This window comes from Oncorhynchus clarkii, unplaced genomic scaffold, assembly GCF_045791955.1.
Source record: "Oncorhynchus clarkii lewisi isolate Uvic-CL-2024 unplaced genomic scaffold, UVic_Ocla_1.0 unplaced_contig_545_pilon_pilon, whole genome shotgun sequence".
Taxonomy (NCBI): domain Eukaryota; kingdom Metazoa; phylum Chordata; class Actinopteri; order Salmoniformes; family Salmonidae; genus Oncorhynchus; species Oncorhynchus clarkii.
The window spans coordinates 93067-109870 of record NW_027260875.1 but is presented as its reverse complement, the minus strand read 5'-3'; the positions used below and the strand labels follow the sequence as shown (position 1 = coordinate 109870).

General features: G+C 43.7%; 1 protein-coding gene across 1 annotated transcript in view; it reads right to left on the bottom strand.

Moving 5' to 3' along the window:
* The window catches only part of LOC139402035 (sarcalumenin-like), a 38449-nt gene extending 22037 nt beyond the window's left edge, over positions 1 to 16412 (bottom strand). The window contains exon 1 of the mRNA XM_071146086.1: positions 16315 to 16412. Coding sequence (XP_071002187.1) covers positions 16315 to 16372 — 58 coding nt within the window. The 5' untranslated portion in view covers positions 16373 to 16412. The remainder of the gene's footprint in view (positions 1 to 16314) is intronic.
* Between the last annotated feature and the right edge of the window lie 392 nt (positions 16413 to 16804).

Genomic DNA, 16804 nt, shown 5'->3' with positions numbered 1-16804 from the left:
CTATAACAGTAGTGAGGCTATAACAGTAGTGAGGCTATATACAGTAGTGAGGCTATATACAGTAGTGAGGCTATAACAGTAGTGAGGCTATATACAGTAGTGAGGCTATAACAGTAGTGAGGCTATAACAGTAGTGAGGCTATAACAGAAGCGAATCTATAAAAGTAGCGAGGCTATATACAGTAGAGAGGCTATAACAGTAGCGAGGTTATATACAGTAACGAGGCTATATACAGTAGCGAGGCTATATACATTAGTGAGGCTATATACAGTAGTGAGGCTATATACAGTAGTGAGGCTATATACAGTAGAGAGGCTATATACAGTAGTGAGGCTATATACAGTAGAGAGGCTATTACAGTAGCGAGGCTATAACAGTAGTGAGGCTATATACAGTAGTGAGGCTATATACAGTAGTGAGGCTATAACAGTAGTGAGGCTATATACAGTAGTGAGGCTATAACAGTAGTGAGGCTATAACAGTAGTGAGGCTATAACAGTAGCGAATCTATAAAAGTAGCGAGGCTATATACAGTAGAGAGGCTATAACAGTAGCGAGGTTATATACAGTAACGAGGCTATATACAGTAGCGAGGCTATATACATTAGTGAGACTATATACAGTAGCGAGGCTATATACAGTAGTGAGGCTATATACAGTAGTGAGGCTATATACAGTAGAGAGGCTATATACAGTAGTGAGGCTATATACAGTAGAGAGGCTATTACAGTAGCGAGGCTATATACAGTAGAGAGGCTATATACAGTAGTGAGGCTATATACAGTAGTGAGGCTATAACAGTAGCGAGGCTATATACAGTAACGAGGCTATATACAGAAGTGAGGCTATAACAGTAGTGAGGCTATAATAGTAGTGAGGCTATAACAGTAGAGAGGCTATATACAGTAGTGAGGCTATATACAGTAGCGAGGCTATATACAGTAGTGAGGCTATATACAGTAGCGAGGCTATAACAGTAGTGAGGCTATAACAGTAGCGAGGCTATATACAGTAGCGAGGCTATATACAGTAACGAGGCTATAACAGTAGCGAGGTTATATACAGTAGCGAGATTACTAGCGAGACTATACAGTAGCGAGGTAGCGAGGCTATATACAGTAGCGAGGCTATTACAGTAGCGAGGCTATTACAGTAGCGAGGCTATATACAGTAGCGAGGTTATAACAGTAGCGAGGTTATAACAGTAGCGAGGCTATAACTGTAGTGAGGCTATAACTGTAGTGAGGCTATATACAGTAACGAGGCTATATACAGCAGCGAGGCTATATTCAGTAGCGAGGCTATATTCAGTAGCGAGGCTATATACAGTAGTGAGGCTATATACAGTAGTGAGGCTATATACAGTAGTGAGGCTATATACAGTAGCGAGGTTATATACAGTAGCGAGGCTATAACAGTAGCGAGGCTATATACAGTAGCGAGGCTATATACAGTAGTGAGGCTATATACATTAGTGAGGCTATATACAGTAGCGAGGCTATAACAGTAGCGAGGCAATATACAGTAGTGAGGCTATATACAGTAGTGAGGCTATATACAGTAGCGAGGCTATATACAGTAGCGAGGTTATATACAGTAGCGAGGCTATAACAGTAGCGAGGCTATATACAGTAGCGAGGCTATATACAGTAGCGAGGCTATGTACAGTAGAGAGGCTATATACAGTAGTGAGGCTATATACAGTAGTGAGGCTATATACAGTAGTGAGGCTATATACAGTAGCGAGGTTATATACAGTAGCGAGGCTATAACAGTAGCGAGGCTATATACAGTAGCGAGGCTATATACAGTAGTGAGGCTATATACAGTAGTGAGGCTATATACAGTAGCGAGGCTATATACAGTAGTGAGGCTATATACAGTAGCGAGGCTATAACAGTAGCGAGGCAATATACAGTAGTGAGGCTATATACAGTAGTGAGGCTATATACAGTAGTGAGGCTATATACAGTAGCGAGGTTATATACAGTAGCGAGGCTATAACAGTAGCGAGGCTATATACAGTAGCGAGGCTATATACAGTAGCAAGGCTATATACAGTAGTGAGGCTATATACAGTAGTGAGGCTATATACAGTAGCGAGGCTACATACAGTAGTGAGGCTATATACAGTAGCGAGGCTATATACAGTAGTGAGGCTATATACAGTAGTGAGGCTATATACAGTAGCGAGGCTATATACAGTAGCGAGGCTATAACAGTAGTGAGGCTATATACAGTAGTGAGGCTATATACAGTAGTGAGGCTATATACAGTAGCGAGGCTATAACAGTAGCGAGGCTATATACAGTAGTGAGGCTATATACAGTAGTGAGGCTATATACAGTTGTGAGGCTATATACAGTAGCGAGGCTACATACAGTAGTGAGGCTATAACAGTAGCGAGGCTATATACAGTAGTGAGGCTATATACAGTAGTGAGGCTATATACAGTAGCGAGGCTATATACATTAGCGAGGCTATAACAGTAGTGAGGCTATATACAGTAGTGAGGCTATATACAGTAGTGAGGCTATATACAGTAGCGAGGCTATAACAGTAGCGAGGCTATATACAGTAGTGAGGCTATATACAGTAGCGAGGCTATAACAGTAGCGAGTTTATAACAGTAGCGAGGCTACATACAGTAGTGAGGCTATATACAGTAGCGAGGCTATAACAGTAGCGAGTTTATAACAGTAGCGAGGCTACATACAGGCACTGGTTAGTCAGGCTGATTGAGGTAGTATGTAGATGTATTGTAGGTATGGTTTAAATGACTATGCATATATGATGAACAGAGAGTAGCAGTAGCGTAAAAGAGGGTTTGGCGGGTAATGGGTGGGTGGCGGGACACAATGCAGATAGTGCGGGTAGCCAATGTGCGGGAGCAACGGTTGGTCGGGCTAATTGAAGTAGTATGTACATGAATGTATAGTTAAAGTGGCTATGCATATATGATAAACAGAGAGTAGTAGCAGTGTAAAAGAGGGGTTGGGGGGAGGGCACACAATGCAAATAGTCCGGGTAGCCATTTGATTACCTGTTCAGGAGTCTGCTGTTGGTCAAGTTTGGTCATTTGAATAGAAATTCAGCCCTATATGTGAGAGGGGATTTTATGTCATCACTGTACATGTGGAGCACACAGAGTATCCCTTTTAAAGGATTGTGACATTCCGGGAACATGATCCCGTCTAGTACATATTACAGATGGACACAATCTGAAATACATATATTACAACATATGTAATAGGAGTGTCATTACACAGTATAGAGCTTTATAACCTGCCTTGAGTGTCAAGGCAACACAACTTTACTTCAGCCATAATGACTGCTCCTTGTGCTCATTTAATTGAGCAAAAACATAAACAACACTATATTTAGTTGTTTTAATTTTCCTCAGTTGGGTGTACATTTGATTTGAGACATAGAAAAATGCACACGATCTACATGAATAATGAATCATATGGAAATCAATTAATACCAGAACACAGACTATCACATTTGCGTCTTCATGTCTGTAATTGAAACCATTCAATCACAAATCAGTATTTCTCACATTTAACATCATTCTAACACATATCTTGAATAACAACAGATTTAAGCTATCAAGTGACTTCCACAGTCCAGTGATCTTTAACAGAAATACTTGGAATGAAAGTAGAACATCTAAGCCATGTAGGATCCCCGGGGCAGTCGACCAGCTGGATCTCAGGTTTAAAGTTCCAGAAGAAACCAGCCAGGATGAGGATACGTGACCTTCTAAACTCCCCTCTCCACTTAGCTGGGGTGGGGGGGGAAATCCGCCTCACCCCTATCATTCAACACCTCACCCCCAACACTGCCCACATGCCCCCAGGCGCTAAAGAGATCCTCTGGCTAACTGGACTGTTCCTTGGCTACACCAGGGTCTTGTTCATTAGGGCATGCAGCGTTATCCGTTTCAAAACATTCTGCAACAGAAAATGAAAATGAGTGTTTCTTATTGGACAAGGAAGTACCTTTTTTTGTCCACTTTTTCTGTTTGGTGCCTAATGAACACAACCCCGAGTCATGATACCAACCATGGGAGGACTGAGCCTTCCTGGTGGGCATGGTGTTGAGGCCAAAGGCCTGGACCTCTGACTCTAGTTGCAAGACTTGGACTCAATCCACAAGATTATTGGCCAAGTCTCAAAAGAAAGCTGCATCAAATGACCCAGAACAACGACGTAGTGGCCACTGGGCATCGGAGTTATTTGTTAACTAGCTCCTGCAGTTAGCATATTTTATTGACATTTAGACTGTTGATGATTTTCATTTTCAAATGAACATACTCAACAGCATCAGCTCTGATTGGGAGTCGTAGAGTACATCTGCTGTTAGAAGGTACGGATGGAACTGTGTTTACACTGAGCAGACATTAAAAACGGCAAACATCCGTTAAGCTTTTAGTGCAGTGGGCTAAATCAGGGTCACACAGAGTGTTTCTTGGCAGTCTTAAACACATCTACAAAACTATCCACCTCACACACATGGCTACGGGCTAAAAATAAGAAGCACCTGTACCATGTCAGATACAGAGTTGAAATGTATTCCATTTTGAGTTTGCATCCCAATAGTACACTTTATATACTTCACAGTAGACTGAAATATAACAAAACCGTGTGAAATACAAACACCGGATTTTCTAAGTAGAAAAAAAAATGTTTATTAATTATGAAATTATGAAAAATATGAATAACATTCCACCCATGAGGCCACTAAGTCATTTGACTTCAGGAAAGAGCTACTACCACATTATACCACATAAAACCCAGAGGAACAGGCGTCCCATGTTAAACATACAAACACACTCCTCCTATAGACACAGGCCTCCTGCTGCTTTGACTCCGCCTCCCTACGCTCTCCACCAGTGTCAACTGTTGAATGGTAAAGACAGACACTGTAGCATTGTGTCAACTCTAACCAAGGGAAGTGATTACGGGGGGCCTTGAAACTGTCTTGTGCCAGAGTAAGAAGGGAGAGGATAGTGAATGCTACAACACGCCACAGCAAATAATTGTTATGAGCATATTCTACTGCTCAGACTTAAAATGAATGCTAGACAGATGCTCCTTTCAGCGCCGGTAGGCTGCTGGTGGCAGCGCCATGGTAGTGATGACACATGCTGCCTGGTTAAGGCTTACTTCTTCACTGCCCATGATAGTGGAGTCAACCTGCTAAAAATAAAGACTGCACAATGTTGCTCTCAGCACGGCCCAAGAACAACCAACAACCAAAGGTTAGCAGGATGGAACAAAGGGAGGATAGGACAAAATAGTGCCTTTCAACAGCTTCAACAACAATAGTGTATTGTATCTGCATAAAGAGTGTCTTTGATAGTCTGACACCTGGTACAGAGATCTGTTAAAGTGGTCTGGTACAGAGATCTGTTAAAGTGGTCTGGTACAGAGATCTGTTAAAGTGGTCTGGTTGAGGCCTGTTAACATGGTCTGGTACAGAGATCTGTTAAAGTGGTCTGGTACAGAGATCTGTTAAAGTGGTCTGGTACAGAGATCTGTTAAAGTGGTCTGGTACAGAGATCTGTTAAAGTGGTCTGGTTGAGGCCTGTTAACATGGTCTGGTACAGAGATCTGTTAAAGTGGTCTGGTACAGAGATCTGTTAAAGTGGTCTGGTACAGAGATCTGTTAAAGTGGTCTGGTACAGAGATCTGTTAAAGTGGTCTGGTTGAGGCCTGTTAAAGTGGTCTGGTACAGAGATCTGTTAAAGTGGTCTGGTACAGAGATCTGTTAAAGTGGTCTGGTACAGAGATCTGTTAAAGTGGTCTGGTACAGAGATCTGTTAAAGTGGTCTGGTACAGAGATCTGTTAAAGTGGTCTGGTACAGAGGCCTGTTAAAGTGGTCTGGTACAGAGATCTGTTAACGTGGTCTGGTACAGAGGCAAGTTACAGTGAATGAAGATCGGTGAGGCCTGGGGATGTCTGTGAGTCTCCAGACTGGCTAACACTCTAGGTCTTAAAATAGAGTGGATAATTCTCTGCCCCCCTCCTCCTTCCATCCCCTGACCCATTGTAGGGCTATTTCTGGCCACAGGGGGTACCAGCATCAACCACTTTAGCACCTGTTGCTACCACCCAGCAACTGACCATGCCCTGCACAAGCCTCTGTGTCCAGCCATGCTCCCCTGACCCCTGACCCTGGGATGTGTTGTTGTCAGCTACATGTCAGCCATTTTTGTTAGAAGCCCGGGAATGAACCACAGAAACTCTATATTAAATAGATGTTCTTATTTTTTTCCTTAACTTTTTTGGAATAGGAGTTGGGCCTAACTTCACTAATTTTACAGTCTATAATGATCATTCACAGAATGACTTGTCTCTGTTATCGATGACACTAGATCAGTGTCACATGGGTTTGACAGTCATGTGTGGATCAGAGTATTCCATCCATGGAGATGAATAGTGTGGTTAATAATGATCTCTTGGTAATGAGAGTGTATTTTAGATAGTGATGCTGCTCCTCTCTGATGGAAATCCCCTGGCCCGGTGTAAAGGTTGCCTGAAACTCCCCGTGGCCCAGAGTAAATCCGCAGGGTTTAAAGACGTAGCGGGCTAATCATGTCAACGCTAATTTAATTGACCTCTGCTCCCTGGTGGTGCAGCAAGCACAGCATAACTTAATCTGGAGGTTGTACACTGATATTAGATGTGTATGAGAGCACACACTCAGACACGCACTATAGCACACGCACGCACGCACGCACGCGCACACACGCACGCACGCACGCACGCACGCACGCACGCACGCACGCACGCACGCACGCACGCACGCACGCACACACACACACACACACACACACACACACACACACACACACACACACACACACACACACACACACACACACACACACTAGATTTTGGGGGGGTTGTATAATTTTATTTACACAACATGCCTACCACTTTGAAGATGCATAATATTTTTTATTGTGAAATAAATAAGAAATGTGACAAAAAAACTGAAAACTTGAGCTTGCAAAACTATTCACCCCCCAAAGTCAATACTTTGTAGAGCCACCTTTTGCAGCAAATACAGCTGCAAGTCTCTTGGGGTATGTCTCTCTAAGCTTGGCACATCTAGCCACTGGGATTTTGGCCCATTCTTCAAGGCAAAACTGCTCCAGCTCCTTCAAGTTGGATGGGTTCCGCTGGTGTACAGCAATCTTTAAGTCATTCCACAGATTCTCAATTGGATTGAGGTCTGGGCTTTGACTAGGCCATTCCAAGACATTTAAATGTTTCCCCATAAACCACTTGAGTGTTGCTTTAGCAGTATGCTTAGGGTCATTGACCTGCTGGAAGGTGAACCTCCGTCCCAGTCTCAAATCTCTGGAAGACTGAAACAGGTTTCCCTCTATTTAGCGCCATCCATTATTCCTTCAATTCTGACCAGTTTCCCAGTCCCTGCCGATGAAAAACATCCCCAACGCATGACGCTGCCACCACCATGCTTCACTGTGGGGATGATGTTCCTGGGGTGATGAGAGGTGTTGGGTTTGTGCCAGACATAGCGTTTTCCTTGATAGCAAAAAAAGCTTACTTTTAGTCTCATCTGACCAGAGTACCTTCTTCCATATGTTTAGGGAGTCTCCCACATGCCATTTGTCAAACACCAAATGCGTTTGCTTATTTTTTTCTTTAAGGAATGGCTTTTTTCTGGCCACTCTTCCTTAAAGCCCAGCTCTGTGGAGTGTACGGCTTAAAGTGGTCCTATGGACAGATACTCCAATCTCCGCTGTGGAGCTTTGCAGCTTCTTCAGGGTTATCTTTGGGATCTTTGTTGCCTCTGATTAATGCCCTCCTTGCCTGGTCCGTGAGTCTCTTGGCAGGTTTGTTGTGGTGCCATATTCTTTCCATTTTTTAATAATGGATGTAATGGTGCTCTGTGGGATGTTCAAAGTTTCAGATATTTTTTTATAACCCAACTCTGATCTGTACTTCTCCACAACTTTGTCCCTGACCTGTTTGGAGAGCTCCTTGGTCTTCATGGTGCCGCTTGCTTGGTGGTGCCCCTTGCTTAGTGGTGTTGCAGACTCTAGGGCCTTTTCCGAACAGGTGTATATATACTGAGATCATGTGACAGATCATTTGACACTTAGATTGCACACAGGTGGACTTTATTTAATGAATTACAGTGCCTTGCGAAAGTATTCGGCCCCCTTGAACTTTGCGACCTTTTGCCACATTTCAGGCTTCAAACATAAAGATATAAAACTGTATTTTTTTGTGAAGAATCAACAACAAGTGGGACACAATCATGAAGTGGAACGACATTTATTGGATATTTCAAACTTTTTTAACAAATCAAAAACTGAAAAATTGGGCGTGCAAAATTATTCAGCCCCCTTAAGTTAATACTTTGTAGCGCCACCTTTTGCTGCGATTACAGCTGTAAGTCGCTTGGGGTATGTCTCTATCAGTTTTGCACATCGAGAGACTGACATTTTTTCCCATTCCTCCTTGCAAAACAGCTCGAGCTCAGTGAGGTTGGATGGAGAGCATTTGTGAACAGCAGTTTTCAGTTCTTTCCACAGATTCTCGATTGGATTCAGGTCTGGACTTTGACTTGGCCATTCTAACACCTGGATATGTTTATTTTTGAACCATTCCATTGTAGATTTTGCTTTATGTTTTGGATCATTGTCTTGTTGGAAGACAAATCTCCGTCCCAGTCTCAGGTCTTTTGCAGACTCCATCAGGTTTTCTTCCAGAATGGTCCTGTATTTGGCTCCATCCATCTTCCCATCAATTTTAACCATCTTCACTGTCCCTGCTGAAGAAAAGCAGGCCCAAACCATGATGCTGCCACCACCATGTTTGACAGTGGGGATGGTGTGTTCAGCTGTGTTGCTTTTACGCCAAACATAACGTTTTGCATTGTTGCCAAAAAGTTCAATTTTGGTTTCATCTGACCAGAGCACCTTCTTCCACATGTTTGGTGTGTCTCCCAGGTGGCTTGTGGCAAACTTTAAACAACACTTTTTATGGATATCTTTAAGAAATTGCTTTCTTCTTGCCACTCTTCCATAAAGGCCAGATTTGTGCAATATACGACTGATTGTTGTCCTATGGACAGAGTCTCCCACCTCAGCTGTAGATCTCTGCAGTTTATCCAGAGTGATCATGGGCCTCTTGGCTGCATCTCTGATCAGTCTTCTCCTTGTATGAGCTGAAAGTTTAGAGGACGGCCAGGTCTTGGTAGATTTGCAGTGGTCTGATACTCCTTCCATTTCAATATCATCGCTTGCACAGTGCTCCTTGGGATGTTTAAAGCTTGGGAAATCTTTTTGTATCCAAATCCAGCTTTAAACTTCTTCACAACAGTATCTCGGACCTGCCTGGTGTGTTCCTTGTTCTTCATGATGCTCTCTGCGCTTTTAACGGACCTCTGAGACTATCACAGTGCAGGTGCATTTATACGGAGACTTGATTACACACAGGTGGATTGTATTTATCATCATTAGTCATTTAGGTCAACATTGGATCATTCAGAGATCCTCACTGAACTTCTGGAGAGAGTTTGCTGCACTGAAAGTAAAGGGGCTGAATAATTTTGCACGCCCAATTTTTCAGTTTTTGATTTGTTAAAAAAGTTTGAAATATCCAATAAATGTCGTTCCACTTCATGATTGTGTCCCACTTGTTGTTGATTCTTCACAAAAAAATACAGTTTTATATCTTTATGTTTGAAGCCTGAAATGTGGCAAAAGGTCGCAAAGTTCAAGGGGGCCGAATACTTTCGCAAGGCACTGTATGTGACTTCTGAAGGTAATAGGTTGCACCAGATCTTATTTAGGGGCTTCATAGAAAAGGGGGTGAATTCATTGGCCTGCACCCCTTTTCCCTTTTTGATTTTTCTTTTTTTTTCTGAAACAAGTTATGTTTTTTCATTTCACTTCACCCATTTGGACTATTTTGTCTATGTCCATTACACGAAATCCAAATAAAAATCCATTTAAATTACAGGTTGTAATGCAACAATATAGGAAAAACACCAAGGGGGTGAAAACTTTTGCAAGGCACTGTATGTGCAATCTTTACATACCTGAGAGTACTAGAGAATATACTGTAATGTATTGCATACTTTTGTTACACAATACAAATGTACTGTAATTTATTACATACATACTGTTGGTACACTATACAAATATACTGTATTGTATGCTGCATGCACTATTGAAATGACTGCCAGTGCTTTAAAGGTTAGATTCTCTTTATTCTCTGTTATCTGTCCCCCAGTGACCCTTGGACCAACTAAGTTTATGAACTTCATGAACCTCCTCTACAGTACTTGATATGCCCCCCATAAAAATGGAGCATGCAGCCATAGCAGGGAATAACAGGGCTCAGAACTGGTACTTTCACAGTATTGATTGAGAGAGAGATGAATCTGCCACCAGTATCAGGAATATTGTAACATTTCCTTCTGTTGGGGCGCATCAGTGAGATAATAAACTGCTAAAGTTGAGGCATGACACAGAACTTCCCCCAGCCCTGGCCACTAAAGCCTGAAGAACATCAGGACGTGTCTCACCCGTCCCCAAAAGCCCAGAGCCTACACCATCATCGGCAGCTCTACCCGCAGCATTCTGACTGGAAGTGCTGCCTGTTGCCTGTCGGAATGTTTCTCCAAACTGAACTATGGTTGCCTGGCAACAGGCTCAACTAGGACAGACACATGGTCCGGGTGACAGACGTCCTGGGGTTCATATCAGAAGGTTCGCCTGGCGCCTTGGGGGGTTAATTTAGAGAGTGCAGAGGTACGGGGGCTGATGCAAACTACAGTAACGACATCCAGAGACAACAGGCAAGAAGTCCTCTCTCTCTGATCTATATTCTACAGCTCCATGCTGGATGTAGGCTAGAGGGTGTGGATGATTAGTAGGGGAGGTGTTAAGTCCAGATGTATTTTCTAAAGCTCTATATTCTGGGTAGGGTTCGATCTATTTTCTACAGCTCTATATTATGCTGGGCTATACACTAAGTGTACAAGACATTAGGAACACCTGCTCTTTCCATGACATAGACTGACCAGGTGAAAGCTATGATCCCTTACTGAGGTCACTTGTTAAATCCACATCAATCAAATCAAGTTGTTATTGTCACATGCTTCATAAACAGCAGGTGTAGACTAACAATGAAATGCTTACAATCAGTGTAAATTTAAGGGGAGGAGACAGGTTAAAGAATCATTTTTAAGCCTGAGACAATTGAGACATGGATTGTGTATGTGTGTCATTCAGAGGGTGAATGGGCAAGACAAAATATGTAATTGTCTTTCACAGGAGGTTGGTGGCACCTTAATTGGGGAGGACGGGCTCTTGGTAATGGCTCGAGTGGAGTAAGTGGAATGTTGTCAAACACATGTTTCCATGTGTTTGATGCCACTCCATTTGCCCCATTCCAGCCATTATCATGAGCCGTCCTCCCCTCAGCAGCCTCCACTGGTGCCTTTGACTGGGGAATGGCAGTAGGTGCCAGGCGAACCAGTTTGAGTGTGTCAAGAACTACAACACTGCTGGGTTTTCCACGCTCAACAGTTCCCTGTGTGAGTCCATGCCCAGATGAAATGATGCTGTTGTGAGGGCAAAAGGGGGTGCAACTCAATATTAGGAAGGTGTTCCTAAGGTTTCTTACACTCAGCGTATGTAGGTTTGAGGGTGAGGATCTATTTTCTACATCTCTATATTATGCTGGGCTATATGTAGGCTAGAGGGTGAGGATCTATTTTCTACAGCTCTATATTATTCTGTGCTATATGTAGGCTTGAGGGTGAGGATCTATTTTCTACAGCTCTATATAATAGGCTATATGTAGGCTAGAGGGTGAGGATGATTAGGGAGGTGTTAACAAGTCTGAAGCAGCTACTCAAGAGGCCGCTGACAAACCACATGACACTCAATGATGCATTCCAAATAAGGGAAAGGGGTTAACTGGTCAGTTGTAGAACCGAATGCATTGAACCAAAATGTCTTACACATAGGGATGCAACGTTCAGGAGTTCTTGTCAAATAGAAATGTAATACACAGAGTGGGCGCTCGCTTCAAGGTGAGAATTAGGCCTGCTCTTTACTTCCTATTTCTATGAGCAACTTTCTGAACATGGAGCGGATTTTCTGACCCTATAACCCCCTTCTAATTGTTGCAACAGAATGTAATGGTCCTTGGGGTATGTTGGTTGTAGTGGTGGTCTGATACTGGTAAAGAAGAAGACAAGTCCCATATCCTATCAGTAGCTGTAAGTGTGGTCGCCAAGCAACAAGCCAGTATCAGGTAAAACTGCCATGTTGGGAACACACTACTTACTACTGGTTGTTTTCACTGTCTTAGGTTTACATTCCTGTTCAGTCTCAGACAGCCCTCCGTGCCGGAGACCAGTTGGCTTACTTCACTAAATGGATGCAGGAGTGATTATGAGAGTGTTTTGGCCGCTCTGAGTGCATTCCAAACAGCCCTCTGTCACCCCCCAACATCTTGATTCAGAATAAGGACCCGTCTAGCCTCATGATAGTTGTGATACAGCCATCTTGGAGAACCAGGTAATCTAATCTGTGTTCTTCCTGGTCAGGTCACATGATCAGGAAACATTCACACTCATATGTCAGGAATCATCACACTCATACTCATGTACATACCTTAAAACACATTTAAAGTCCAATACACAGGGTACACAAGCTCTCTCCATATGTACAAACCCATACATAGACTCCAGACGAAGGGCAAACCAATTGTCAACGTGTGTCAAAAATGGAGACACAGAGTTCATGCCATTTTACAGCTAAAGAACGTTCGAAGGACTCCTGGACCGGGGATGTTTTTAGGGATAAATCTTAAAAGGATTTCATGGCTTAAAGGCTACGCTGGCCAATGTCACAGGCCACAGTGTAAGCACTCTTGGTGACGTGGTTCTGGATGCTAGGAGCTGGCCGATGGAGGGCATGTCCGGGTGGTAATTCCACAGAAGGGGGGCGAGGACCATGAGGATCAGTCTGAGGACACAGTGGAGTGACACGGGATGGGGAGGGGGGGGGCACTTTACGCTGGGGTGTTGATCTGACTCTACTCTCCCAGCAGTCCTGTCACTGATCCACAGAGACTCACCAGGTGACCGACCTTGAGGCTGAGGGGACTGAGGGGCTTGTCCAAGAGGGGGAGGAGGGGGTCGGGTGTCCCCACTGCCAGCACTGGAGGGATGCCCCGGGCCCCCGGGCCTACTGCTTGCCATCAATGGGGGACACAGAGGGAAAGATTGCCCGTGTCACCCCATATCTCCTCATACTTCAGGTCGGGCCAAAAGCATTCTGTTTCGTGTTACTTCTCTGATTAGTAGGGAAAGGAAAGGGGGAGACCTGGTCAGTTGTACAAATGAATGACTTCAACTGAAATGTTTCTTCAGCATTTAACCCAACCCCTCTGAATCAGAGAGGAGCGAGGGGCTGCCTTAATCGACATCCACGTCACCCACGCCAGGGGAACTTGCTCAGGGGCAGAACAACAGATTTTTACCTTGTCAGCTCAGGGATTCGATCCAGCAAGTATTATGGCTTCTAGTGTAAACAGTCAGGAACACAGGACAATACAGCAATCAACTGTTAACACTTATCTCCCACTGACTTCAATGCAGAAATCATCCAAAATCAGGATTCTGCTTTAAGTAAGAGAAGAGAAAATTGTCCAGTTAGCACAACAGGAAGACCAACCCTGGTCTGAATGAGCAGAACAGTGTCTGAGCACCACTCCTGGTTAAACAGGTGGCCTGTAGAAATAGCCATTAACATTGTCAGGATAACAAGTATCCCTTTGTAGCAGTGATGAATCCAATTAAAGGAGCCATGTCATTTATAATCATTGCAGTAATATAATTTGCTGATGACATACAATAGCCTAACTGAACATGACAGTGTGGAATTTCCATCTGGACGCTCCAATCTCTTAACCAGTGTATCACTCCAACACTTCCGCTACAGTACAATACTCTTAGTGGTTACCACTACTGTTTCCATGGGCTTTGAAGGACCTCATGCATACCAAGGAAACAACATTTACTGGCAACCATTTAGTTAAATACGGACAACATCCCCACAGTTCAGATTTACAGTGTAATCTAGGCGATGCTAACATGAGCCTAAAGTAGGCTAATGCTAACCTCATTAGCCCAGGGGAACTTCCTGTCAGTCCTTCTCCACTCATATGAACAAGCCATCCACAGGAACAACAACATCACCCTACAGTAGCGCTCCATGGAATCAGTGTTACACACTAACAAACCTAGCTATAGGAGAACGGGCTCATTGTAATAGCTGGAATGGGATAAATGGAACGGTATCAAACACAGACATTCCCTTTCCAGCCATTACAATGAACCCCTCCTATAGCTCGTCCCACCAGCCTCCTCTGCTAGCATTAGCCACCTTGCTTTGCTATTCAACGCTACATAGCTAGCCACCCACGCTGCTGGACCAGACTAGGCCCAAGCTAAGCTAGCAGGGGTTGTGACTAGAGGGAGTATAGCTACAACCGGAAGTTACTTTCAGTAGCAGGTTAGGAGACCATTTTAACTAACCCTAACCCTTTTCCTAACCTTAACCTAAGTCTCCTAACCTGCCACGCTAATTCTCCTAACCTGCTGTATAAATTCTCCTAACCTGTTACGAAAATTAACTTTCAGCCGTAGCTGTAGTCCCTCTAGTCAGAACCTCTAGCAGGGTCTGTGTGCTCCTGCTCCGGCCTCCTCCCTCCTCCGGCCCCGCCTGACTCGATAATGCATGTCCCTATAAGGCCAGCTGCTGGGAATAAATTGTCATTGGGGTGACAGCAGCTGTGAAGGCAATGTGGCTAAAGGGTAGTGCTGGGTCTGGGGAGGGGTGGAAGGGGGCCGGGGGGAGGGATGGGGGACCTATAGTGGACGGTGTCCGGTTACGGGACGCCTGCCTTCCAATCCTAGACATCTGACAGCAGGCTGGGATTGGGATAGGAAAGCATGTTGCCCTGGTGCTGAGCGGAGCCCAAGGACAGACAAGGGTAACAGGAAGAAACGGTTTTACTTTAGAGAGATCCCTCCACCACATTTCTGGAGAGAGACTGATCTGGATGTAATCTGGGCATTTTATTTAATCACAAAGGCAGATAAAGCTATGGACAATACATGGAATCACTTGAAAATACAAGTATGTATTATATATGAATCATCCAGTAAAATGTAAAGCTAATCAGTCAATAGATACAAGTATCAAACATGTCCCTACAACATCTACTTGTCAGCAAGGACAGAGAGGGGAGGGAGAGACATTCCAAGAAAGGGAAAGAGAGAGAGAGAAAAGAATCAAAGAAAGCGAGAGAGTGATACAGTGAGGGAATACAAGTTCTTCTCTCTAGTACAGTCTGAGACGTTCCATCAGCTGGTGCCATGCTTTAGGACAGCTGACACACCGTCACCACGCCAAAAGCTTCTGGTTTATTAAAGTCACACCGACTGTGTGTGTGTGTGTGTGTATGACCAATAAAGATCTCGATGAGGTTTAAATAAGAAATATATGCACACACAGTAAAAATAACAAGAGACAACAAGATGTGCCAAGTTGGCACCATTTTAAAATGTGTTTTTCTAAAAAGATGAGACCTTAAAATATTATGTCCTGATTGAACCCAGCATTCTACCACATTTAATTTGAAACCTTTTTAAATAGTGCTGCAGGGTAGTAGAGAGAGAGGGACACGGGTGTCTATGCTCATGCCTGCGTCCAGGTGACCGCCACTGTTTGAAGGACCCCTGCACGTCCTGGCTTAAACTACAACACTAAAAAATATACAAAATCTACATTTCTACAGTACCTTCTCTGTCCCTATAAACCCACACCACTGACTGACAGAACAATCTATCTGCATAGTTGCTAAAAGCCCGAAGAGTAAGACAGTTTAGTCCACTGAAAAGAATGTCTGGAAGTATCGATATAGAGATCTCAGACTTTCCCAGTTTGAATAAAAATAAAGTATGTTGGATCAGTAAAAATGGATCCAGTGTGTGTGTCTACAAGCCAGTAAATTGACTGGACTATGAAAGCATGCAGACAGCCAAGACATCCAACCCAACCATGCCACATCTCATACATTTGATACATGAGCTGTACCCCAGGACATGTACAGTCCAGCACTGTAGTCTTCCAATGACCAAAAGCACTAATAAGCCTATAAACACACACCCATACAACATCTATTCATATCGACATCCACATAAACATATAAAACAGTAGATGAGGTGTGAGGCCCCTTACCTGCTAAGGCCAGGACAAGCAGGCTGAAGAAGCAGCAGATTGAGACTATACCCTTCATGATGGCTGCCAGGAGAACTCTGATAGCCTCACTGACTATATATACCAAGGTAAGAAAGTCAAAGGGTATGAGGTAGCACAGGGGGCGGGACAGAGCGAGAAAGAGAGAGGGCCGTTGGGTGGAGGGTGTGTGTGTGGCAGGCATCACGGGCGTCAGAGCTGCCACACGGGGCCTTGAGCGTAGCGGCAGCTGACTGTCTCTCGTTTAGATAGACAGGCAGTTTGGGCACTGAGGTCAACACATAGGGACAGAGGTTTAGCATTTCCTTGTCAAATCATTTCTCAATTATATTATACAATGGTATATGGATTAAAATGGCATGTAATATTAGATTCTGTACAAACTGGGACTGCTGATACATTCATATGGTTGAATGAGTGGTAAAATCAACTCATTTACATTCTATACCCACTGAGCAAATGATGATCTTTT